At 42.7% G+C, this 26847-nt stretch overlaps 1 protein-coding gene across 3 annotated transcripts in view; it reads right to left on the reverse strand.

The window, feature by feature from the left end:
- Positions 1 to 453: 453 nt before the first annotated feature.
- The window catches only part of dmrt1 (doublesex and mab-3 related transcription factor 1), a 34140-nt gene continuing 7746 nt past the window's right edge, over positions 454 to 26847 (reverse strand). Inside the window, exons 4-6 of one of the 3 annotated variants that reach the window (XM_085426499.1) lie at positions 20673 to 20850; positions 20501 to 20503; positions 454 to 813 (exon numbers count right to left, since the gene is read on the reverse strand). In XM_085426499.1, coding sequence (XP_085282625.1) covers positions 656 to 813; positions 20501 to 20503; positions 20673 to 20850 — 339 coding nt within the window. In that variant the 3' untranslated portion in view covers positions 454 to 655. The remainder of the gene's footprint in view (positions 814 to 20500; positions 20504 to 20672; positions 20851 to 26847) is intronic. The other 2 variants (XM_085426500.1, XM_085426498.1) reach the window with 2 other exon arrangements.

The following is a 26847-nucleotide window of genomic DNA, read 5'->3' on the forward strand; positions in this document are numbered from 1 at the left end:
TAAATAATCATAAAAAGTGAAATAAAAATTAAATTAAATGTTATTTTTAACAAATTTTAACTTGAAAGTCTCGTTTTTCTCCACGGCTGTCTTTACGTTGCTCGTTTAGAGAATCAGACTTAAATGTTTAGCCGGAGTGTAAATGTGCACGCTGATTATTTAACAGCACATCATCCTGACATGTTTGTTCTTTACAAGCTGCAAAGAGTTTAACACAGAAAAATGTGGTCTTCTTGATCTTGTCTGGGAATAAGTCACCAGCTGTTGGACTGATGAGGTGAAAGTCAATCATGCTAAGCAACCCTCAGCAGAAATGTGGCGCTGCAGCTTTATTCAAAGGAAAAAACCAGAACCTTGCTCTGCATTTAAAAAACCCACTTTATTTCTGTTTGGAAGAGTTGCTTCACGCTCAATCATCTGATCTTGATTAAAGCTAATCAAGGGTCTCACTGCATTGGCCAGTTAATTACATTGCGATACGTAACCCTGAACTGGATTTAAAATGATCTACAAATACAAGAACAGAGCTTTAGAAGGGAAACGTGCAGACAACGTGAAACTAGAGCGAACGATTAAACAGTTTTTAAAGAACATCAAGTTTCAGCTCGTCCGAGCTCGTAAAGCTTCTGTCGTGTGATCTTATCCTTTTCTTCTCTTATTTGGTGGCGCCGCCTTCGATGGAGTCGACGGTGAAGCCGTCAGCTTGGCTGCTGGCCTCGCACTCAGCCTTGGCGTCAACGTTAACCAGGGAGCTGATGGAGCGGCAGATCATGGTGGAGTCGTGACCAGCGGAGATGCTGCTGGGCGAGAAGGCTGCAGGAACAACACAGATGGAGAGTCAGAGATCTGCTGAGGAGCACCGAAGATCTCAGAGCAAAAATGTGCTTCTCTAAAGAGTCTGAACCCTTTGAGTCACCAACAAACGTCACATCGATTTACTTCATTAACATCAAACAAACCGAACAATGTCAGGGACTAAAACAACCACCTGGGTAGATAATGGAAACATTTTTTCTAATGACTCTATTTATGTTGATTATATAAAAGTCGGACGATGAAAAATAGACGCAGCAATGCAAAGCAACAACATTTTGTACCTGTCCAGGTAAGCTTGTAACCGCACTGGCAGTGTGCTGACAAATGAAGCTGTGCCCAATCGGACGCTGCTGTTCTGTGTTCATAATTTCATCCTCCCCCACTGGCTGAAATGCAGAGCCTCCACCCTGCTTTACAGTGAGCTGCAGACTCACTGTTGGACTGTTGAATGAATCGACTGAGAGGCTGATCCTGTGTCGGGTCTCTGCTGGATTTTATTTTCCTGTTCATCTCCTGGACTGGACTGAAAATCGAGTGAACACGCAGCCAATGCCCGAAGAAAACTTTGAAAGACCTTCAGAAAGCCTGGAGAACTATCGCTCAAGACCACTTTAAAAATGATATTAAAGTATTAAAAACAAGAGATTATATTTCATACAACTTTCCATAATCTTTGCTGCACCAACTACAAGAAGTCACAGAATTTGATTGAGGAAATTAAGGAGGAGTCGTTTTTCGATTAAAAACACTACAGCGGCACATCCAAAATGTTGTCACGATGGCTCCGATGACGACGTTTGCTGAGCTTTGCTCGACACATTTGATTATTAGATATTAAAACTCCTTCACACTGCAGTGACATGATAATAAACCGGGAAAAAACCCTGACAATCCTCAGATGGTTCACTTCACGTCTGACATCCAAGTACAAATCTCTTCCTCGGAAACTCCTTAAAGTCATTAATATGATAGATTCCTATTACGTCGTGTAGGTAGACAGGACAGCGCACATATAAAATAAACATGTCTCCGTGCTGTGAGGCGAGTAAACGAGAAGGACAACAGAAATACTACAGTGAGACAGACAAAACGGGACAGTAATCATCAGCTCTGCAGAATAAATGCTCCTCTCTGTTAGCCTCGATATAAATACGAGCGCACGGTGAAATGATTCCTGGCAAAGCCTGGGATTTACAGCAAATTGAATCAGCGAGCAAAAAGAGAAGACAGTGACCACAAAACAAAAGCATTACATCTTTTACAGTTAAGAGCGGAGCGATGTGCACCCGCCCATTTTAACACTCGCCCTGTAGCTGCAGCACAAACACTAACAGCAGACCTCAGGCTCAGTTATTAACAATGATCATTTTCACTGTTTGGTTTGGTTGTGACCTTTTCTACTCAGGTAACTGTTTCTGAAATGTTTCGTGTAGTTAAACTTTTAAATGTTCGAGCTTGGAGACGATGAATGAAAGAACTGCTGACAGTTTTGGTGCTCAGCTTTTTGTGTTTGATGTAACTGAGCAGTAGTATAAACTACATTAATTCAATTTTATTTATATAGCACCAAATTACAACAGTCGCCTCAAGTCGCTTTATATTGTAAGAAGCCATCGAGAAGCCCCAACAATCATATGACCCCCTATGAGCAGCACTTAGGCGACAGTGGGAAGGAAAAACTCCCTTTGAACAGGAAGAAACCTCCAGCAGAACCAGGCTCAGGGAGGGAAACATACAGAAGACAGTTATTATACCAAATCATTATAATCACTTATTAACTTAACAAGAGTCGTACATTTTTAAAAACTTGAACAGCTGATTTCCAAAACTTTAATTATAATTCAAATAAAAATAAATCAGTACATGAGTGGGAAAGGAAATCGTCACATCATCCAGCTCACGCACAACTTCACACCTGCAGCACCTGCAGAGAGCCAGGCTCCTCCCACCACTAGCAGATGAACACTGGACACTTTTACTGACGCAGAGGTCAGTAAAAGTTCCCATTTCAACAACATGGACGTACTAAACACATGTAAGCACACACATAAACTTCAACTATTAGCAGTAAGAGTATTTAAAAGTAGAAATTAAAGTAGAATGGGAGGCAGAGCCTTCAGTTTTCAGGCCCCTCTTCTGTGGAACCAGCTTGGATTCAGGAGACAGACACTATCTCTACTTTCAAGATTAGGCTTCAAACTTTCCTTTTTGCTAAAGCATATAGTTAGGGCTGGACCAGGTGACCCTGAATCCTCCCTTAGTTATGCTGCAATAGACGTAGGCTGCCGGGGATTCCCATGATGCATTGAGTTTTTCCTTTCCAGTCACCTTTCTCACTCACTATGTATTAACAGACCTCTCTGCATTGAATCATATCTGTTATTAATCTCTGTCTCTCTTCCACAGCATGTCTTCATCCTGTCTTCCTTCTCTCACCCCAACCAATCACAGCAGATGGCCCCGCCCCTCCCTGAGCCTGGTTCTGCTGGAGGTTTCTTCCTGTTAAAAGGGAGTTTTTCCTTCCCACTGTTGCCAAAGTGCTGCTCATAGGGGGTCATATGGTTTTTGGGTTTTTCTCTGTGTGTATTATCGTATAAATATACAATTTTATGTATTTTATTTTATAGGCGACTGTTTTGATTTGGTGTTATATAAATAAAATTGAACTGAAATCGAACAAGCTATGTCTACTAATAAAACAATAACATTAATGTGGCAGCAAACGCAATCATTCATCCCTGTTTGTAAAATGAATAGAAAGTGCTAATTTAACAGGATAAAAGTTACGTTTCCCAGATCGAAGCAAGAAAAGTCGAACAGCCTTTTGATCACAGAATTACTCAATAAATATTTAAATATCGTTTTTACAATAGTAGTAGTAACTTTTTTGTATAAATGCCAAAAAATACAAATAGGAAACAAAATCATGCCTTTTTAATTTAATAACATGTAATTAATAAAAGTAATAAATTAATAAATAATTAATGTTAAGATAATTAACAAAAAATTACTTTAAGGTACATTAAAAGATTTTGTTATTTTTTATTTATGTTATTTATTAATAAAAACCAAGAAAATAATCAGCTGCTTAATCAAGATGCTCCACACGTGTTAATCTGAGGATCGAGTTTACAGGAGAGAAGATGACAGATTAGAAGGTTCAGCAGCTCCCAGAATACAATAAAACTATGAGAAATGTACACAGGTAATCAGATTACACAAGTCTACTGAATTCACAGCTTAAAAAAATATAAAACCTCCCTGCACTAGTGTGTGTGTGTGTGTGTGTGTGTGTGTGTGTGTGTGTGTGTGTGTGTGTGTGTGTGTGTGTGTGTGTGTGTGTGTGTGTTCTCCTCAGCAGTGGTGGGAGGAGAGAAGAGGAGTAATTTTTCTCCTCATTAACTTCCTGATTGGTTTCCAGTTTCTGCCCGTCTGCAGTTTGTCACCAGTTGTGAACTGGCAGCCCGATCGTTAATACTAATGTTTGTGTAGCTAAGTGCACTCAGCTCTTTCTCTTTTTTCCCCTCCATCCCTCAGCAATAACACAATAACTTGTGTGGCAATAACAGCGAGTGGGTGGGGGAGAGCGGCTGTGAATTAGCCTTCTCACTGTTAATTCGCCGCCTGTTCATCAGCAGGAAATCTATGGTGTAATTAAAGGCCGAAAGCAACCGGACGCGTTAGTTTCAGTGGGGACGTTAAATCACGACACACTGTAGTACACATGTTCCCAACTGCATCCGACTGTCCTCGGCTCTCCTGTTTAATTCAGATTAATGTCAGGCCGCTGCGACAGCAGGAAGCCGTGTTCTCAATTAGCCACATCACACCTGTTAATGACACTAATTAAATTAAACATATTCTTTATCTTGTCTATGCTAAATATTTGGAAGTGTGTGTGTGGAAACGTGTTACAGCAGTCAAATTAAACACAAAATCACAAAACTAAATAGATCAGAAGTGCTTAATTAAATAGAAAAGTTTAAAAAATTAAATCAAAATCCCGGGTCTGTCCTGAGACCTCCTCCCCCGCAGGTCATGGCCAGAATACCTCACTCAAGAGGCGTCCAGGGGGCATCCCAGTCCGATTACTGAACCACCTCAACTGGCCCCTTGTAGCGGCTCTACTCTTCGTCCCTCTTAAATGACCGAGCTCCTCACCACATCTCTACGGAGGAGTCAGGCACTCCTCAAACGAAGGTCATTTCTATCTGCAAACTCATTCTTTGGTCACTACCCAGCGCTCGTGAGCTTAGGCGAGGGAACATAAGAACATAGACTGACCGGTAAAATCCAAAGCTTTGCTTTTAAGCTCAGCTCTCTCTTCAAAAGAAAAGATCAATACAGCATTCGTGATGCCCCACGGCCAAAAACCATCTGTCAATCTCCGTTTCCACTCTCCTCTCACTTGTAAACAGGACCCTGAGATACTTCAACTCCTCTACCTTGGGTAACTGTTCCCTCACTCGGAGTGGCCACTCCACGAACCACGGCCTCAGACCTCGAGGTGATCATTCTAACTCCCGCCGCTTCACACTCAGCTGCAAAGCGACCCGGAGATTACATCCAATAAAGCCAACAGAACCACATCATCCAAGATATTCTGTCCATAATATGTTAATATGTGACACAGAGCAGCGCTGGTGAAGTCAAACAACCACGGGAAAAGTCCAACTTTTACAAACCAGACACCTCATACCTCTGAAGCACCCCCCAAGGGATACCTCGAGGAACGCAATTGAATGCGTTCTCCAAGTGCACAAAACACGTGTTGAGTGGTTGAGCAACCTCCCACGACTCTCGAATATTCTGGAGAGGATGAAGAGTTGGTCCAGCTTCCACGACTGAAAATCGTCCTGAATCGGAGGCTTGACTAACGGACAGACTCTCCTCTCCAGTGTCCCAGGCACAGAGCTGGGGAGGCTGAGGAGTGCGAGCCCCCTGTGGTTGGTGCACACTCTCCAGCCCCCCCTTCTTAAATAGGGGGGTTGATAAAAGCTTAATACATAAAATCTGTAAGTTGAAGACAGGCAGACAACTCCGGTTTCCTAGGTAACAATGTATAACCCAGCATGTCGTATTCAATCAACAGAACCCTTCGCTCTCGTTCAAAGTTGCTTCATTTTCTGACCTCAAAGTTGGAAAAGTTTAACCTGGTACCGCCCACTTTGCATCTCCAGTGATCATCTATCATCGCGTCAAGTCACTGACGTTTGCCGACTGGATGGATGCTTGTTAACCAAACCAGCTTGCCAGCATTAGCTGATACAAACATGGGTGAAGAAAACAAACTAATGGGTGACGTCACAGTATCCATGGATACAGATAATTTTCATGTTATATATTTCATGCGTGGCCTCCAGAGAACTTTAAGCTGTAACTTTCATCTACATGTCTGATAGTAACAACCAAGAATATCCAGTCTGTCCAAAGTTCCCCTCCAGGCTGTAACAAACCGCCTGTGATGCTCAGAGTTCGTTCTCTGGAATGAACTTGTGCCCTTTTCTCACTCACTCAGCACTCTATATAAGATTTCCAAACTATTAAACAGTCTTTGTGTGGATTAACAAAAGGAAGCTTTTTTAACCTCCCACTTGTCCTGCTAAGAGAGGGAGGGAGGGTGTGAATGGAGGTACAATCACTTCTGCTGCTGCCAAAGCAGGGAACAAAAGCCCAGATGTGAGAGGAGATGGTAATTCAGTCTGATCCTCCGAGGATAAGCTCGCTCTGTGGGTTTCATGCTCCACACTCATCTCCTGTACACAAGGGTCATGTGGGTAGATAACACTTAAGTAAACACACACACCCTGTATGTGCATGCTTAGCTCTGCCTTCAACTGTACTGATTGTCAGGGGAGTTTATGTATCTGAAATAAATACCTACTTAGCACAGGATCTAAATTTGCAGAGATCATTTCACATCAACGAGGCCGATCTTATCGCTCATTAACAAAGAAAATAATTCATCTAACTGGGACTTGAAACCTGCTAACAGCTTTGTGAGCCTTTAGGTCAGTGAATCTCAAACATTTCTGTATTTTTAACGAATTTCTTTTAAAAGGCAATTGTTTACTTTAAGTTTGTGATGTGTGGAATTACCTGACTATATGTTCCCTGCATTGGTCACTGCTACCCTGACAATGATAAGCGGAAGAGAATGGATGGATGTTGCATTGCTGTCTGTAGTAATGTTTGTGCAACAGCAGCTAACAGCTGATTCTAAGATGTCATCACATCACAGCGTCTCTGCCTCTGTTTGATAGGTAGTTGTTAGCAAGTCAGATGGAAAGTAACCAGCTGAACTAACCTGATTCTGTAGGATTAATAATCAGATGTATCGTGTTAGCAGTTCTAACATTGGGCTTTCTTGGAAAACTAATTTGACATTGTGTGTGGAGTATGTAGAGAAGAACCCAAATCCAGAACATGTTGGTGGAAATGGAAAGTCCAGAATTAAATAATGTCCAGCTTAGCTTGGACAAACAGCAAGAACATCAACAGAAAATTTGCGATAACGATATAACTGACGATATAATTGATGCGAGACAAAATACAACTCCACAACTTTACTAGCGCCAAAAAACCCATCCATTTATTTTTACTTAAACAAGCAGCTGTTTTTTTATGTGCATTGAAGCTATATAAAAATTTAACAGTGCAAATGCAAATTCCTTACTGAAAGTTTAACCAAAGCCATTTCCAGTAGACATGGGCTGGCATATCCAGAGTATAACCATATATAATATCCACTGAAGTTAAAAAGAGGAGCTTTGCAACATTAAACTGCAGTGTGCCAAATAAAAAAGTCAAATATGTATTTTTCGGCCCATAAGGTGCATGGGATTATAAGACACATTAAGCGAAACAAAGCTGTCAGATAAATTAAACTTTATTAAACTCATTCTTCTTGCTTCCTCCACTTCTGTACCATTGATTCATTAATGCTGTATTCTATCACAGCTGCTCTATTCCCATGTTGTTGCAGTATATTAATGACTAACCTCGTGTTGTGGATGGATTATCTCAGTTGTTCTCCTGACTGAAGTTTGGTCCGTTTACAGCATCCTGCCATGCGACTGTATTTGTCTCTAACCATCAGGAACATTCACGTTAACTTTTATCGAGTGGAAAAGTGTTAGTGTTCGTCCTCCAGCTTCACTGTTTATGTTATGCTAACATAGCTGTGTCGCTAGCGATCACGTAGCACATAATTATATACCAGCTAGCCCAACTTCAGTAACTTTACAAACGTCACTGCTGTTTAGTTTTCTGTCTTCATTTATGTTGGAAGTGATAACAGAGCTGTACGTTTAAATTTTTTCAGAAATCTCTCAGTCAGAACATGCTATATCATGCTGAGGTAACTAGCGAAACTAGCGAGCTAGCTTCCGCTAACTTCCGCTAACTTCTAACTCCGTTAAATGTAATAAATTCTGTTTTCATGGATGCCTGGATGCTAAACTTTATAGTTACACCTGGTAAAGCAGCAATGCTGATCGTTTTATTAAAGATGAAAGAATTTAGACAGTTTTTAACTCTCAGTGATGCTGCAGTGTTCGTTTGACTTTGGGACCTGTAGGATTACGGAGTTTAGGACCCAGATTACTCCCAGAGTTAGGAGCACCTTAGTTCGACAAATACGACAACAACGACGGCCACTTGCATGTTCTACAAAAAATGTGCTTTGTTGTGTATCTGACGGACAAACACCAAACCAGTTCCACATCACGGAAGTTGCAGCATTTTTACAAACCAATTCTGGTTCATCCGTTTCACTCAACGATCGGCCATGTGCGTATGAAAACATCATTTTCTTATCGTTGCCTAACATTGTACCAGTATTACCGTGAACTGTATAATATGGCCCAGCCCTAATTAACATACACATGCACAAGGAAACAGAAGGGAGCAAAGAACACAGACTGTGTGAGACAGAGAGAGCAATAACAGAAACACCAGGGGAGGTTACCTCTGCATAAATTATGATAGAAATAGACATGAACCAAAACACGAGACAGCAACTAAACTAACACTCCTGACAAAAACAAACAAACTGAAAAATCAATCTTGTCTTAATCCTGATTTAGAATAACAGACAAGAACACATTAATGATATATTAAGAGAGAACAGCTGCATGACTCGACTAGATCCAAACTCTTGTCTCTGCAGCAGATGACTCAGCCTTGATACTTTGGCTCTCACTTTCATAACTTTTAACTGCAAAGGAGACACTGTTCAGTGTCTGCAAGCTGCAAGTTCCCCGCTACTGTCGACTGCCTGAAAGCGCTTTCTGTCCAGGGACAGCAACACTTAGTGGAGGCTGTTATCAAGGCAGCAAAAATTCAATCTTACGAATGAAGAGTTGCCTGTCACATGACAAGGTTGACCTGGGATTAAATGGCTCCCATTAAAAAGATACGAGCTGCAGCTTAAAAAAAGCGCCTGGCCAGTTTGAGAGGGTCCCGTGTGTGTCCAACTGAGGACAGCCCATGTAGGGATGGATGCTCCCCGTATGGGCGCTCGGCTCCTCATCATCAGGCGAGCAGCAGGACTTAATGGCCCGGAAAACTCAGTCAAAGAGCAGTCAGGCAGGCGGGCTTTAAATACTGAGCAGTGAACAGTGGAGGCTCATGACACTCAGCTGATGTTCACAGTGCAGACCTTCACCCTCGGCTTTAAACCACCTGGCTTTTCTGTAGGAGCCCTAACTCTGCAGGCTGGACAATCATTTTAATCTAACAGTCTAAAATGTATCAGTTTATTTAAAAAAATGCTCGTTTCACTTCTTTGACATCACATAATCCATATTACTGTTTGCATTACAGCTGATCAAAAGACATCATCTTAAATGTTTTGGAGCCTTTAAACCTGACAGAATGTATGTGTCAGTCATAATTTCACACATTTCATTGAACTTTTCAATTAATATTATGCCAAGCAACAGACTAAATGCCCACTATGGCGTCCCACTTATTTAGACTTCAGAATTAGAGTACTTTAATAACCCCTAAGGTAATTATGTAACTTATCAAGTTTATAAACTACTAATCCAGATTATGGAAAGAAATCCACATCTGAAGGGAGACAAAAAATCTTTTTCTCTTTTCTTTTTACTTTGAGAGAATTTTTCCCCACAAAGTTTAAAGAATTAGTCCAAATGAAGCGTTTCAAAGCCTCCCCGTCCTGCTGTGGAAGCAGTCGCAACAAAAAGACACAACATCGAAGGGAAACCAGAACACTGAAGCTAACAGAGCCTAAGGACAGACTGCTCTTTGTTTTGGTTGTATGATTATATTTGTTCTTTTTCTCACAACACAAAGACGAGCCTTGAGCCCCCCCACATATATATGTGTGTACAAATAGAGCCAGCACTGCTGAAACAAACCACACACACCTCGCTCTGCACTGTGACTGCTGCTGACAGTCCGTCACTGCCTGAGCTACTGCTATTTCACATCAAACATCTTCAGAGTCAATAATAACTTTTGCATTTTCATGAATCAGGACTATTTGTTTTCTTGTCTGTACCGTTAAATACATTTATCACTCTCACCTTGTTAATAAATAGCTGTTAAGATAATTGTTCAAAGGGATGCAGAGGATCAGAAAACACTTAAAGGCTCATTATTGGTTTGTTTTGGAACCAAACCGAGACGAGGCCACGGAGACTGTCGGGGTCAAAGGCTAATTAAGCAGAGAGAAACCTTTGCTCCGGCATTGTTAACCAATCTGTCCCCAGTGAAGATGACTGCCACAGGGGCGTGACGCAGCCCTCGTCCCTATGCTAAATCTCCATTTCGGCTACTGTGCCCCATCAGCTCACAAAATGGCCCGTCAGTCCATCGCTGGGCTGCCTGACATGATCCATCGAAGAGTTATGGATATGCAATAATGAGCTGAGGTGGCCGATCGATATTTGCAGGACTTCTCTATCATTACATTTTAAACAAGAGATTCATTGTGAGTCGACAGGGTAAGAAAAATGCCAAAGTAAAGGACACAGGAAGAGTGAAATATATTGCTGTGGATAGGAGGACGCCTCTCACGGGTGCTAAAGCTGCCAGATGTGTTTATCCGAGTCGCTCGGCTGTTTCGGAGAGCTGCCACGGCCGCGTCATTTGTCAGCCGCTGCTGATGCTCAAAACAACGCGAGGAAAGAGACTACACGAGCACCATTAAGTGGGAACGCAGCATAGTAGGAAACAACATCCAAGAAGTCGTTTATATCCGGAGAACATTTAGACATAAGTCATGTTTGCATTTTGAGATTAGCTGCGTAGAACCATCAGGTTAGAATCTAGATTAGGAGACAAAGTCATTTTTCAGTGTTTAAGAACCTGAAATGCCACCATAATACAAGACTTCATTAAAAAGGCTATTCTTATTATTAATGTTAATTAGGATATCATTTTACAAAAATATAAATACCAGTCCTAAACATATACATAACCACATCACAAATGTGAATGTCAGCTTCCTATTCTTTCTATTTAAAAGTAAAACAGGAAAAAAAAATCAGTGCACCAGGTTTTTCATTCATGAAAACAAACTCAAGGCAACCGAACGAGAACATCAGGACTTTTAATCGTTAAATGTTAAAGTTAACTGTCTAAAGCTTTAAGATCTCAGACGATATAAGTGAAAGTACAACAGAAAACATGACAAAAATGTGTATTTTCTGAGTGAATAAGTGTCAGACATTTAGGTCTCATTATGTAACTGTGGCTCAGAAACGCTTCAGTCTGATTGTTCTGTTTGCTCACCGGGTCGAGACGCTGCCGCTAATAAAGTTCCTGAACTACAGATACAAACTAAAGCTAATCCAAACGTCCCGAGCAACAAAGACTGATGCAGCACATCAAAGAAAATCAAAGATGAAACAGCAGCCAATAGGATCACATTTCATCTCCTTTTAAGCCCCTCAGAGCAGGACAATGTGTGAGAGTGTGTGTGTGTGTGTGTGTGTGTGTGTGTGTGTGTGTGTGTGTGTGTGTGTGTGTGTGTGTGTGTGTGTGTGTGTGTGTGTGTGTGCGAGTGTGTGCGAGTGTGTAAGAGGGAAAGAGAAATAGAGAGTGAGGGGAAGAGGACATAAACTACACAGCCCTGGCCATTTAATGTCTCCACAGCCCCAGGCCTGTGTTAATGGTGGTTGTACAACGCATTACAGCGGTGCTTGTGCCCCGAGCAGACAATTACGCCGGTATTTAGCCCGTCCACAGCCCCGCGGGCTATCAGGGCACTTAGCACCACGGCAAAGTGTGGAAGACAACCTGACAGGACACGCAGGACTTTTCTGTGAGCAACGGCCGCTCAGTCAGACACGCTGATGACGGGAACACTGCGGGGACTCTCAGAAACAAACAGCAAACAAAACGTATTCTGAAAAACTGCAAAGATCACAACGTGTTTATATTCAAAGAGGTGACCCAATTAATAACCAGGGTTACTAAAATTTTAATTTGTTGTTAAAAGTGTGTGACCCAGAGTTTTCTGTTTTTTAAAGCTGGTAATTACTGAACAGTTGCATCTTTTCTTTTTCCTGTCCAATCCTGTCACTGCCCACTTTACTGACGAGTGTATTTTTAACCAAGCAAACACTTTTCTGACATCAGCCATTAAATGAAAAAACTCCGGCATTGTTAACCAGTCTGTCCCCAGTGAAGATGACAGAGGCGTGACGCAGCCCTCGTCCCATTTCAAAGTTTTCATTCATTGTGTGGTTGAACTGTAGGCTGGTTTCTATTGTTCAGGTGAACGTATGTAGCCAAGGAGCATACGCATAAAGAGGGAAGTGTTCCTCTGTATTTGGAACCACAACGATCGCCCCCTGGTGTCTGATCGAAAGAATGCAGGTTGAAGGCGTCTCCATGTTGGCTTCGGCTCAAGTTGAGCACCTGCAGACATCCAATAGGGACATCCACTCCCAGTGACATCAGAAAGATCCATGTGTGGAGAGCATGGACTGAATTACAGCATTTAGAGCAAAAGAACAAAACAAGGAAAAACACAAGAGTCCAATTTGAACTCACATATTTTAATCTGAAGCTACAATCACAGTATGTCCCTGTTTTTTATTTACTAAACAACACCCCGGCTTTCTCCTGTGTGTCACAGAAATCTTACAGAGAGCTTTAAGCTCCATAATCAATACAAAACTTCTGCTTCCTGCAGCAACCGTTTGTTTTTGAGCCAATGAAACAACACGGAGCTGAGTGATGCTGTCAGCCTGTCAGTGACCAAGGAAATGAACTCTGGCTGCTACATGACATGAAACAGCACTCCCTCTGAAAAGGTCACCTCCTGGGTTTCAGGTACCCATTTGTTTCAGGTTTAATAAATCCAAAAGAGCGAGAGGCCCTGCCGACATCTCGGGAATGAGTGCGGCCCGAGTGTGTGTGTGTGTGTGTGTGTGTTCTTAACTCTTTTTGTATGTGAGTGTAAAGAAATCTGATCTGAAAGCAGGTAAAGCCCATTTTACACACGACACAAAGAAACTTACTAACACCAATCTCCCCGCCGTTTGTTTCCCCGCCTGTTGCACGAGGAGGAGGGGAACGCCCGAAACGCCAGACTTTATACGCAGTAACTCACGTTGGCGTACAGTAGAGTGTAGACCGAAGCAAGAAAAATCAATAGAATATCATCTAGAAAGATAGTAATGGATTTCTAACTTAATGGGCTTACACAGGTCTATCGATTAGCAGGATTAACATCTGCAATAGCTCAACAATCTGATTTGCATTTAAATGACTGCACGCCGCGCTGACACCAATATAACAAAAACAGACAAACGTACAGTCAGGCGGGCGAGGTCTAAAAACAGAGTCGGAGGTGGAGGGAAAGTTGCTGACAGCTCGCAAACTTTGGGCTCTCGTGAATTTTGAAAAAGTCTACACAAGGACAAAAAAGAAAGAACATAAACACCGACGGACCGGGCGCGCGGCTGTCTCCCGTAAGACCGAAACCGCCATAACTCTTTTCGGGCAGCTCATCTGAGCCTCCTCGGATAGATCTTAGCGAGGAAGCGGGGCGGGTGTTTGCGGTTTGTGTGTGTCTATATGGAGTGATGAGGGGTGGGGGTAGCGCGAGGTGAGATGTTGGGAGGGCAGCGAAGTGGGGTGGGAGTTTGATGGACTGCACTGTCACCTCCCGCTCGGCGATTTACGGCGGCGGGGCTGCTGACGAGCGCGGGGCAGTAAACAGGCCGGCCGGGGGCGTATTTCACACAGAGCTGGCTTTTATGAAGAACACCGGGACGGCTCTACCCACAGCTCCGCCCGGACCGCCGTGACGGATGGAGAAAGACGCATGACAAGCTTCATCATTGTTTGTAAATCTTAACTGTTCCTGCTCACTAACTCCAGAAGGCAATTTTGCGGAGACAGCGGGGCCTGCGAAGGGGGAGGGCGAAGAGGGGTGGAGGAAGAAGAGGAGGAGGCGAGGAGGGGAGGGGAGGGGAGGGGAAAGGACAACGTGGCACTCCTGAAGGTTATTTGGATCTCTGTATTTGGCCAAATGATTAGCCTTATCCTGGGAGGGAGATAAATCTGACAGGGTGCTGCTTGGCTGCCAGGTGGAAGGGAGGGCAGCGAGGCTCCCCGCTCACAGTCATTTCCTCCTCATCGACTGATCCCGAGATGCACCAGATGCACGTTCAGTCACAGCAAAGCCGTTTCTGAAATGCAGACCTGAAACCAGGACGTATAACCCAGATTGTGTCTCTATCACCAAAAGCTAAAAATGACTGTTTGACTTTAGCTCAGTGAAAATGTCCAATTTCAAAGAGGCGTCGTTAAAGTGTTCAGTTTATTCAGTAAACAGTCCAAAATCAATATGTGAATGGAAGAAAATTAACCTCAACTATTTATTTATAAATGTAAAAACTAATTGATTACTTATTAACCTTAAATTTAGTCATTTTTTCAGTTTTTCTTGCTGGATTGCTTCTGGTTACTGCATGAAGCAAAACAAGTTATTTTATGTCAATTATTGGACTTTCTGTCTTAGAAGTAACACATTTTTTGATTAATGATTAATCGACTGCTGTTATAATAATTAAAGTTCTTGTCCAAAAGTTATCTTTAGGAAAAGAGTGGATTTCATTGATTACACTGAATATTTCTGTTTAAATACGACGACAGTAATGCTGTGACCGTTAGCTGAGACTAAGCTCACGGTACAAACGATGATGTCATTCTTAACAGGCTGGTCCATGATGAAGCGATCTGATCTGCAGTAAAAATACATTTCACCCTGTTTCTGTTGTGCATCCCTCTAAAGAAAAACAAGTTATGAACCCGACCATCCATTTTCCTAAGTGCTTGTCAGAAAGCAGGAGCCTATTTCAGCTGCTGTGGAGCGAGAGAGGGGGGGGGGGGGGTCGCTGGTCTGTTTCAGGGGTAGCACACGAGTCACACCTATGACCAGTTCAGAACCACTAAGTTTAACGTGTCTTTGGACTGTGGGAGGAAGAAGAGAACTGTAGAAGAGTGAGCAGACATACAAGTCTGTAAAGGTCTCGGCCGGGCGGTGGATTTGGAATCAGGACCTTCCTGATGTGAGGCCACAGTAGTAACCGCTGCACCCCTGTGCACCTGAAGGGATGAACCAGAACCATGGCTGTGAACTGAGGTCCAAACCAAACTGTCACAGGACACAGACGTTTTCTCTTCCTCATCATTTGAACTCCAAATGAGCAAAACTCCAAATCAGAAACATGATTTTACACCAAAACAACAAAGAAAACCAGCAGTCACCTGCACCTTGCATCACATCTCTTTATTACAAGCCTTTATTTCCAGTCTAACGACGGCCAACTTCACTTCCATCAACATCAAGTTTTCATGTTCTCAGGAAGTGGCAGATAAAAAACATTTTTTATCTGCCACTTCCTGAGCCTCTGATGATGGAGTTGTGTATAAAAGTGTTTATAATCCTGAAACGGTTGATGCAGTTGTTGAAGCCAAGCTGAAAGTGTTCACTTCTTGGCAGTTTCAGTTGACATGCACACAGAGCCAAAGCTACAAAAATGGTCATTGTCCAAAAACTTGCAGATAAGATGTGAACGAGCCTCAGCAGACATCAAGGCCGCGGCCTGACACATGCACGCTGCCGTTTACAGAAGCACAGGAGTGATCTAACAGCCGACATATTAAACGCAGCCTTGAAACACGCTTTATCTTCCAGCTCTGGGAGACACGGCGCACACCCACACACCAAGTTTGGTTGTGTCTGAACTAAGCAAGCATGATGACAATAAGCTGAGTCAAGGAAAAACATTCTCCACCCAACAGGCCTCCCTTTTAAACGCTTAGTTATTCCTTCTGAGAACCACATTATCAGAGCCTGTGCAGCAGTAGCTGCAGTATTAGCCCACAGCAGACCCCACTCACCCCACCGATGGAAGCAGATATCCTTCATCCTTCTTCCTGTTAGTGAGTCTGTTCCTGTGTTTTTATTATAATGCGCCATCATCTGATTAACAGCAAACACGTGTCAAGTGTTTCAACATCCAATATTCCCTAATTGGAATTCTGCCGGGTGGATGGGAGTGAACATTTTGAAAACACTGGTTTTTGTACCCGAGGAAGGTCGGCTGAAGTGAAACATGATTTAATAAAATATGAGAAACGAGACAGCGTGGGGAGGTTCTCGGTTTATCTTTACTGTAGCACTGATTTTACCTTTTTACAATAAAATGAAGATCTAAACAAGCAAACGATAACATCTGATGGAGACTAATTTATTAGTCAATAGTCTGGGCTAGCAACCTCCTTTACTCGCATGCTAACCAACAGTTTAACGCAAAAACAGCACTTCAGATGAGTGTTTTATGTCCCTGATGTGTTGGAGGAGAACAGGTACCTGGGCTGAGACAAGCAGGCTCTGTTTCCTGTGGCAGCTCAGATGCTTCAAGCAAAATCACATTTGTAAGAGAGTAGTGCAGATGTCACCAGGACGAACACTTAAAATCCTGAAAACGCCATCAATGTTGTTTCTGTTCTGTAGTGTTTGTACTGAGGTGCAGGGACAAGTGTTCAAGTCTGTCCTTACTAGAGATGGCACGATACCACTTTTTTATGTCCGATACCGATACCGATATCATAAATTTGGATATCTGCCGATACCGATATGAATCCGATATAGTGTTTTTTAATCAACAAAACTGTTTTTTAAATATCTTGCTGCATTTTGTATAAGTTCATACTCAAGTTTAAAACAACAACTACACTAAAGCTATTCTGTTATACCTGTATGCAAAAAAAATATTTCATAGTTCAGCAATACTGATCAATCTAATAAACTTAAACCTACACCATCCTCCCTATTCTGGTATTTTAAAGAGTACTTAGCAGAAATATTAAGCAACCTAACTAATAGGGTTCCAACTCCCAGCAACAACAAAAATAAATAAATAAAATGGGGAACCACCCCTCACGCGCCACCTCATGATGCTTAATCGACGTAATCAACCTTAATTTGATGCAGTGTGAAAAAAAATGCACAGAAATCAATTATTTTTCAAGAAATATTAAATAGATTCAACATCTTTCTTCAACAAAATTGCAGACTGCACAGATGGTACCTTCCCAAAGTAAAAAGTACTATAGCTTACTAGGGGTATATATATTAGACTTAATAGTCACTATATACAGTAATTGACTTCTATTCATTTTACATTAAATTAAAACTTTGGGTGTCAGATAATTATTTATTAAAAGCTCGACATTTTAAATGAGAATAAGAAAGAAAAGTATGTCTTTGTGCCCCCTTTTCCCTGTTCATGCCCTATCGGCCCCCCTGGCTAAACTTTGCTAGATCCGCCCCTGCACAGTTACCAGCGTCAGCTACGTAGAAAAAGATCCTCGAGTAGAAAGTAATATTAAATACATTCTAACAACAGCTCATCAAGCTTAAACGTTCTGCTGTTGTTCAGCCGCTGTTTTCCTCTTTCTGGTGCAAAGTGGGCCAAAAACAAACAAGAGACACGGACTCGCGACAGAAAAGCCGATCAGCTGATCATTAATCAGTTTCACGATTTAAGTAGCAGCCGGAGAGCGAGAGGCAGTCGCTCGTTAAGCTTAACGCAGGAATGCTTTACAAACATTCAGAGATGGACTTACACACTTGCTTTACTTCTCTCGGGGATAACTTTGTCGGAGATGAAATGCCAGGTTGCTAGCGAAGCTCCAAATGCTATCCAGACCACAGGTCCCGCATGCCACAGCCGCTCTATCACATGATGCATACTGCTCCGACTGCTAACGTTCTGAGGTGAGTTACGGCGTGTTGCAAGTTTTGTGAGGTGCTTTCGTGATATTTAATGGATCGGATTACATTTTTTATTTTTCTCCGATATCCGATCCAGTAATTTAGGTCAGTATCGGACCGATACCGATACTAATATCGGATCGGTCCATCTCTAGTCCTTACAGCTGAATCAGAAGAAGGAAGTGCACAAGCACAGGAAAAACAACACAGCTCAAAGACCTGCATCCAGAATTTGTGCTGCATGAGTTCATGATCCCCTGAGATGCACATTTTTGTGTGAGACAGCACAGTGTCGATGTGGAATCAATCAAAATGTTTGCAGCAGCTAACATTAAACACATAAAGTAACTGTAACGTTAGCAGTGTACTCACAGTCTCTGTCATTTCAAATAAACCATCAACCTTCGTGTCAGTGTTAAATGACAGCTCTTCTTTGCACTGCTCTGTGCCTCCCTCTGCTATACTGAGCCACTTTAATGTCTTTGGGGATCTGCTGTGCTGTTTTTATTACATTCAGTAAGCCACCAAGGCCGTTTCTGTATCTTTAAAAACACATAAGCTCATTTAATTTCTAAAGTTTAGAAGCTAAAAATTCGATTAATTAAAAAAAACGTCTCCAGGTATATATGCAAGTACACGCTTCCTGATGAGAGAAACCACAGTAAAGGTGAAAGAACCGACTGAGGCAGGCTGATCCTCTGCCTCTAACTGCGGGGCCACCCACAGAGAGCGTTGTTATCTTGTAATGGAGCATGGCGATTCACAGCAGGGGGCTGACGTGGGACCCCCACAGGAAAAGGACAGGTGAAAGTCATAAACAAATACAGACACAAGGAGAGACGTGGGGGTCTTTAGGTTTGCGATGCTGGTGGTGTCAGCGCTCCGATTCATTGAAAGAAGGATATTTATGTTGTACTGTTGATGCGCTTCCCCTATATCCTTTATATATGAGCAATAACATACAATACAACCTTCATCTTTAGTTCCTTAAAAATAAAACAAACCCAGTTTTTAGATGTAAGCACGAAGGGAACTGAGTGTTATATTCACAGTGTTAAAAATCTCTGCAACCAAGGTGCGTCTATGACTCATTTTCATTCATTTCCTATCATTAGTTATTATTAATCTCTGGCTCTCCTCCTCTGCGTGCCTTATGTCTCCCTTTCCTTCACACCAGCTGTCTTCCTGTTAAAAGTCAGTTTTTCCTTCCCACTGTTGCCAAGTGCAAGGAAGGAAAAATGGATTATCCTGTGCCAAAGAGTGCCAGAAATAGTTAAAAGAAAACTTGATTTTAATTTAAGGCTTTATAGAAGTGAATCTCTGCAATGTGCAAAGGTTTATATGAGACAAACACACGAGGAAAGAGGAAAAAGAGATTTTTTTATGCTAATTGCTACAGAATTTATGTAACCTACAGGTTTATGATTCTACATATATCTGAGGATCACAAAAATGAGGCAGGTGTGGATTAGAACAGCCCAGATCTGTACAGGTAACAGGTGTGAAAGAAAACGCCGATAATCATGAAACAGATACAGAAGACGACCGTCCAACAGTCTGAGTTTTAACACTGACTCAGACGCAGCTCCATCACAGGAACTCAGAGAGACACCTTCTGTCAGGGTGTGTGGAGACAAATGAACAAAGACTGAGCACTCAACGCAACAACAGCACCAACAATCACAAAACAAACGACACAAAAGGCAGACACTTCAAATTAAAACAGGAACAAAAACAGTCCGAGATCCTTGGAGGGAACAGAAACTACAACAAATAATAAAAATCATAACACAAAATCAAGACATCAAACCCTCAATGCCTCAGTCAAACCAGCCTTTGCACTCCCACTGTGCTCATGCAAATGTGAACCTCTGCATGCTGCAGTCCTCTGTTACTAACAAGTTTATCTGAGAGTTGTTAAGATTATGTCGTGTGCTCTCTGAACACATTTAAATCTAATAACGACGTCCACTGCAGAGCCAGAATCCTGATCTGAAGCTTATCCTGCCTGAAAACCATCAAACAGCAAATCCTTTAAATGTCCTTAATTTCCATTTGGCCTTATTAGTCGAGCAGCCTCCCTCTATCTCTTCTGCTTTATGCTGGATCTTCTCTCTTATCATGCACTTACATGCAGTCTTTACAAATTCCAAAAACACTGTGCTGAACATGTGAAGCAACACACACACAATCTGATGAGCCCACATTCACAGGCATGAGAAAGGCACAAAATCCAAGCCACCTCCGTCAGCAGCTACGTTAAGAAGAGATCAGCGTCTGAGATTGGCAAGTGCCAGAAATCGAGAGCTGCAGAGATCAGGGGATCAAATCTACTTCATCTTTAAACATGCCAAAAAGAAACAGAGCAGTACTGTTTTTAACTTTGTAGCTTCAGAAACGCTCGGGTCAGACCTGCTTTCACAGAACTGCATCAGAAGCAGGAAGGAAAAAAGTTTAGTCAAAGTAAAAAGTGCATTTTATGGCGCTCTGGATTCGAGTGCAATCCTCCCTTCCATGTACTGTTGATAAAAGTCTGGGTAAAGGTTTATGGAGCCTGAGAAGTGTGTTGTTGTGTGTCACTCACAGGCTGCCATGGTCTCAGAGCAGCTGTTATTGCTGTCATCCAGGCTAAAGAAGGGTGGCACACAGGTGGTGGAGCCCAGGCCCTGAGTCAGGTAGGTGGCTGCTGGGTAGTAGGAGTGCATGCGGTACTGAGACGACACGTTGTGGCTGGGCAGGCGGCCATCGCCATGAGGCATCTGCTTTATGCAAGTAAAACACAAAGACAGGCACTTTTAGATTGAAAACATACAAACACTGCTGCATAAACAGCAAAGGTCCAGAAAGTGGAGGCCTGGAGGTCCTCCTTAATCCACCAAAGATCTGAATTAAGGTCAGTCTTCATATTTAGGAGCTGACCCATGGTTGAAGGTGTGGTATGAGGATTAAATAGCTCTCCATAAAAGTTCATGTTGGGGTCCCCGCTGGGCAGAAACAAAACCATCATATGACAAGATGACGACAGAAAAAAAACACGAGACTAGAAACAAAATGTTTTAATTATCGGATATTAAATATGATATTAAATATATATTTTTTGCCTCCAGACAAACAAAACCTAAACAGATCTGTAACATTTGTTGTGTGCAGTTATTTATCTGCTTGTTTACTCTTGGATCAGCTGGTTGTTGGTTCCAAACATGTTTGTTGCTATTGGGGAAGTTGCAGAGCGCCCTCTGGTGGACAAACTATACAACATCACTCATAACAGAGTTGAAGGGTGTTTCTGTCGCTTCTTTTTAATTGTTTGTTATAAATGCGATAATGACAGATTAGCAAACAGCTAAAATTAACATCAGTCTACATTTGGTTTTGCTAACGACAAAAATGTCCTGATCTTAAATGCTCACACTGAAATCTTAGCTGCACACAAGGGGATTTCTTTCTGAGGTGTTTGAATAGTTTCCGTCTGAGCTGATATCTTGGTAGCTACATGATGAATTAAAAAACTGAGCTTAAAGACATGCTGATAAAAACTGGAGATTTTCATGGGAACTGTTCAAAAGAACAAAGAACTGTTCCGGCTTTAAAAAGTCTTTCCTGTGACTTTTGCTCTGTGAGTCAAACACCAGCCGTTGGTTCAACAGAGGCTATGCGCCTTACTGGGGTCACATGATCTTAAGATCTGCACTTTAAATAAAGGTTTTATATAAAATACAGTTTATTTCCTGCAGCTCTGTGAGGTTACAGTGGTTTACACTGGCTTTATGACTTTCATCAGAACATCAGAGCCCGCTAACACCACCACTGGATATATTTATAATACAATATAAACGCCGCTGTTGTGTGAGTCCACTCACAGATTCTGACTGTAAAATCCTTCATCTCATACATCAGATTTTCACAGGCAACACTTTAACAACTCGGAGTGACAGAAAGAAATACAGCCGTAAAATAATATATGACAGAAAATTAGCAGTGTGTGATTTCACAGGCCCGCGGCTTGTTCTCAAAATGGGCAGCAACACCCAGAGCTGGCTTTCCTCAGTCCTCTGAAAACTTTAAAACGAGCTGTCTACTCAGCAGCAAGGCCGCCTCGCTGAGGGTTTTCAATTTCATTTTTATGGAATTTGATTTCTGTCAGGCTGTAATACGTCACCCGTATTGTCCACACCATCGGTTCTGCGACAGCTTTATAAACTGTTATTTAAGCTACACTCGGCTCCTGTATTAGGCCGTGAAAAATACAATACAGATTGGAACTGGAGTCTTGAAAGTGCACCGCGCTGATGGTTAAGCGGGACACACGGAGCACCAAACAAAACTGGCAAAGTTGCTCGCCGAGGCTGAGTTTTTCCATACGTTTACATCCAGAGGCGGCGAGCACATCCCCGGGTTCAGCACGATGCCACAGTGTGTAGCTAACTGTCCACATCATCTGACCTGTCATCAAGTCAGGTGATAGTTTGTGCCACTTTGTAAAAAGCAGGACTTTAAATTAGCTCAGTGTTGGTGTTCTCACACAAAGAGACAAATGGTGTTCAAACATATTTTCCCCACAGATGATTAATAAACCTTCGACAGCAGCTGGATCCACCAGCCACCAATCAGGCTTTCACAAAGCTGTGGGGGGTTATGGAGTGATAAATGGGAAGCTGAAGCTGGAAGCAACACCAACGAAGAAGTCAGGAGAAATGATCACAAACAGGTTCAAAATGTGTCGGTTAAAATAATGAAAGCAGCTCAAAACACCCAGATGATAACAGCTGCCTGGGATGTCCTTCAGACACGCGACCATAATCAGGCTGGTTATTCACACCGACCACGTGGTTATGCCCGGAGAAATCTGAATACCACTGCTTTATCAGATTATTTCCAGTTTACTGTGTTTTTCTGTGAACAGTGTAGGTTTTCATTCCAAATGTTTATGATTATGTGCTATAAATAAACTGTGTGTGTCCTCGTCAGTCAAAGTGCAGCTTCACCCTAACACGCTCACCTAAAGCATCAAACTTTGGAAACAGAAACAAAAACATGTCCTTCAGTGATAAGAGTTGAATTAAGTCACACAGTCAAGCTTAACTTTAATTCCAGGCTGATCAGCTGATCGCAGTGCCAGCTGATACCCTTCTTCTATCTTACTGATGAATCTAATAAAGTGTCCGATTAACCTGCAGTAACGTCTCCACGGCTGCCTTCAGTCATGCTGGTTTGCAGCCCGCTATCATTCTCACTGGTGCTCGCTCAGGTCTGTGCAGAGGTCGCGCTGCTGTTTCTTAATCTTTTCCACATGCACGCATGAAACTTTTTTTTGCAGTAATTTAACCCGTTATTGTACTAAATTCAGTAACGCCATTACAGGTACAAATGTGCTGCTGTTTGCATTGCAAATCTTTAATGATCTGCATGAAGGATGAGCAGGAAAAATCATAGGCGCCTTTTTTTCTGCACACTTGTGCCTGAATCAGCTGACTCCAGTTCAAGTGGAGGGAAGGAAGCTGGATGGTGTAGTGGTAAGACTACACACCTTTGGAACGGGAGTCACAAGCTTGATTCCCACCCGGTATCCAGTAAGGGTCCTGGCTAGACCCCCCACGCAAAAAAAACCCCAAAACTCCCGCAGCTATGTCTGCAGCCTGTCTGCAGCTTGGACACAAGAATTTCACTACATGTTGTACTCTGTATAAAGGTGTTTGTTTGTTAAAGGAAAGGGGGCATGGTTCTCAAAGCGTGGTCTGCAGGCCAGCAGCAGCCCTCAGTAACAGTCTGCAGGCCTGTAAGCGAATGAAGAAACTGCTGCTCAGTTTTTACTGCAAAGCGCAGTTTAACATCAAAGCAGCATTTCTTTAAAATATTACGAGTTCTGTGGTCAAGACTAAAATATAACAAGGGCCACTGCTACAAACTGGACGTGCACATGCGTCTCAATATCAGCCTGTCGGGTCAGGCGTGCAGCATCGGCTCTCCTGTGGTCCTGCTTCAGCAGTGGACAGATCACGTGTGCAGTTTTTGCCTTATTTGCACTCAGTCTGGAGAACACCTGGATGTACCAACCAAAGCGATTTAAACAAGGCACATGTCAGACAGCACTGATATTAATATTGAAATAAATGGTGAGTGAAGAGAAAGCCACCATTATCACCATGACATCAGTAACAACTTGTGCCAAACGTGTAAGACGGCCGTACGCTGCGGTTTGCTCACAGACCTACAGTGCCTCCTCTGAACCACCCAGATAAGTTGCTGAGTCCTTAAGGAGGGGCTTCCTTACCTCCCTGAGAGGGCCTGTCTTCTTATCTGGCACCATCTCCTGTCTGGAAGCTCTACACTACCCTTATATTATCACCATCCACCTGCATGACAGCCAAGCATCACTGAGTGCACAGGAGAAAAGGAGGAGGCAGATGGCCTTCCACTGATAAAGACCACATTGTTTCCTCTGGTGTTACAGTGGGAAGAGCTCAGGACCTGCGCATCACTTTATTATGACGCATTAGCTTAATGATTTTAAGGGAAATGCATATTTCACCTCAGTCATGAGTGAGGCGTTAAGAAGTGCCAACAAAACATAAAAACAGAACAGACGAAAACAAACTGGCAAAAAGCAGATGCAGAAATATAAAAAATAACAAAGTTTGACTTGAAACTTGTTGTTCGTAACTTTCATGGATAGAATTTCCAGGCGCAGCAAAGTGTGGCCGGCGGTTTCTGGCTTGGTGGCCTCGGGATCACCTCTGTGCTTTCTGCCGATCTTCTGGCTTTATCAGGAAGTGACCTCTCGCTTAAACTGGAGGGTTTGCAGCCAAGCGTGAAACAGCTGGCAAGAAAAGTCAGAGGCCACAAAATGGTGTGTTTGGGAGGAGTTCAAGTATCTGTGGGTCGGGTTCACAAGTGGGTGGAGAGAGGAGCAGGAGTCCGCGGGGATCTGAACGCTGTACCCATCTTTACGGTGAAGAGAGCTGAGTGTGAAATCAAAGCTGTCGATTTACTGCTCCGTCTACGTTCCCGCCCTCGCCTACGGTCGTGGATGCAAGCAGTGGTACCAAACAAACATTTGTGGTTGTTTGTTTCTTTTGTACACTTGAACACTACAGTGACCCTCCAATGAGACGACACTGCCAGCAGGGGCCCACAGCTCATTTAAGAGTGAACCCTGTTCCATCCAGCAGTAGTTGTAGTTCGTCACCTGAGAGGGACTCCGAGTAAAGCTGCTACTCTTCTATAAGGAAACCAGATGAGGTGGTTTGGGCATCGTAGGAATCATAGTCCTACCAGTAGGAGAGCACAGGAAGACCTCGGGCACACTGGTCAGATTATGTTTCTCAGCCAGCTTGGTGACACCTCAGCGCTCGAGGAGGTCCCTGCTTAGACTGCTGCCTCTCAGATCAGCAGCAGAATATGGATGCATGGCTGAAAACCAGTGTTTAAATTAAAAAATGTATATGAGCCACCAAGATTATTCTGACCGTGAGCCCACGACTACAGCAACAAGGTGAACTGTACAGATTTTTCTCCTGTTACACACTTTGTCAGGAGTTTCCTGCCTCACAGTGAAGAAAACCATTTATTTCTTAGTTCTGGAAGTTTCATAGTAGATCCATCCACAGTTAATGATGATTCGCCTTTGCCATCACCTCTGTCAGCATCAACAGATTTATAGATGTGCATAGTGTCATTTATGCACTCACAATGAGATGTTGTATTTATAAAGGGACACCTTGAGAAAAACCCCAACGAATGAAAAGTTAAAGGCTGTTGGGCTTGCATTGACTCAGGCGTGCTCTCTGCATCGTGCAGAAACAGGACAGCGATAACTGCTTAGCATCAAATATGGAGACAAAATCTAAAGTGAGCAACTCAAGGACTCGCTTCAGTTTGGGATACTAAAATCTGAATGCAGCTCACTGAACTGGAGGTTTAGGACGGGTAAAGGAGACACACAACGGTTTCCTTCTTTCTTTCTCTTTAACCAAATGTTAAAATCAGGCAATGAACTATTTCATCCCACCTTTCTACTTACAGATATTATTTATTGAGTGTTTGCTGCTCTAAAACTCATCTTCATTAAATCAGCTCCTCGTACAAATACAAAAAAAATCCGCCTCTGATATTGAATAACCACAGCACGTAGCCCTCTCAACCTGACAACTTCACTGAAAATATCATAAATCACAAAAGCGGATGGCCAAATTATGCTAAAGAGCGCTAACTGATTAGCATTAATGTGCTGGCTTTCTCCCTCGGGCGCTGAGGCATAGCGGTGTGTTCCTCTGCCGACAGACAATACCATTAACCTTTGCAATTCAGGCTCTGCTGTGCGCGGGCAGGATCGCGGAGGCAGTGACCCCAAAAGTAGACGTTGCTACTGGGGCAACTGAGAGAGAAGGAGAGGGCGGAGAGAGGGGTACAAATGTTCTTCATAAAAACACAAACGCAGGAGAGTTATAGATCTAATCTGCTCCATGCATAAGCTTAGTGTGTGTGTGTGTGTGTGTGTGTGTGTGTGTGTGTGTGTGTGTGTGTGTGTGTGTGTGTGTGTGTGTGCCCTGCTCTCTCTTTTACCATCAGCGCTGACTTTTTTCAATTGAGTTGTGACCTGGGTGTAACCACGTATACGGTTATATGAGTACAGGACACGCTGATGCATCACTGACGGAGCTCGGTTACATTTCCTGAACACAGACGTCGAACCTTCTCCATCAGGACACGTTCAAGTTCCTCATCAGTCTCATACATGAACACTGTCCCTCATTTAGTCC

The sequence above is a fragment of the Rhamphochromis longiceps genome, linkage group LG12 (genome assembly GCF_057381845.1).
Source record: "Rhamphochromis longiceps isolate RC_006_pf linkage group LG12, R_longiceps_female_GT1.1, whole genome shotgun sequence".
Taxonomy (NCBI): Eukaryota; Metazoa; Chordata; class Actinopteri; order Cichliformes; family Cichlidae; genus Rhamphochromis; species Rhamphochromis longiceps.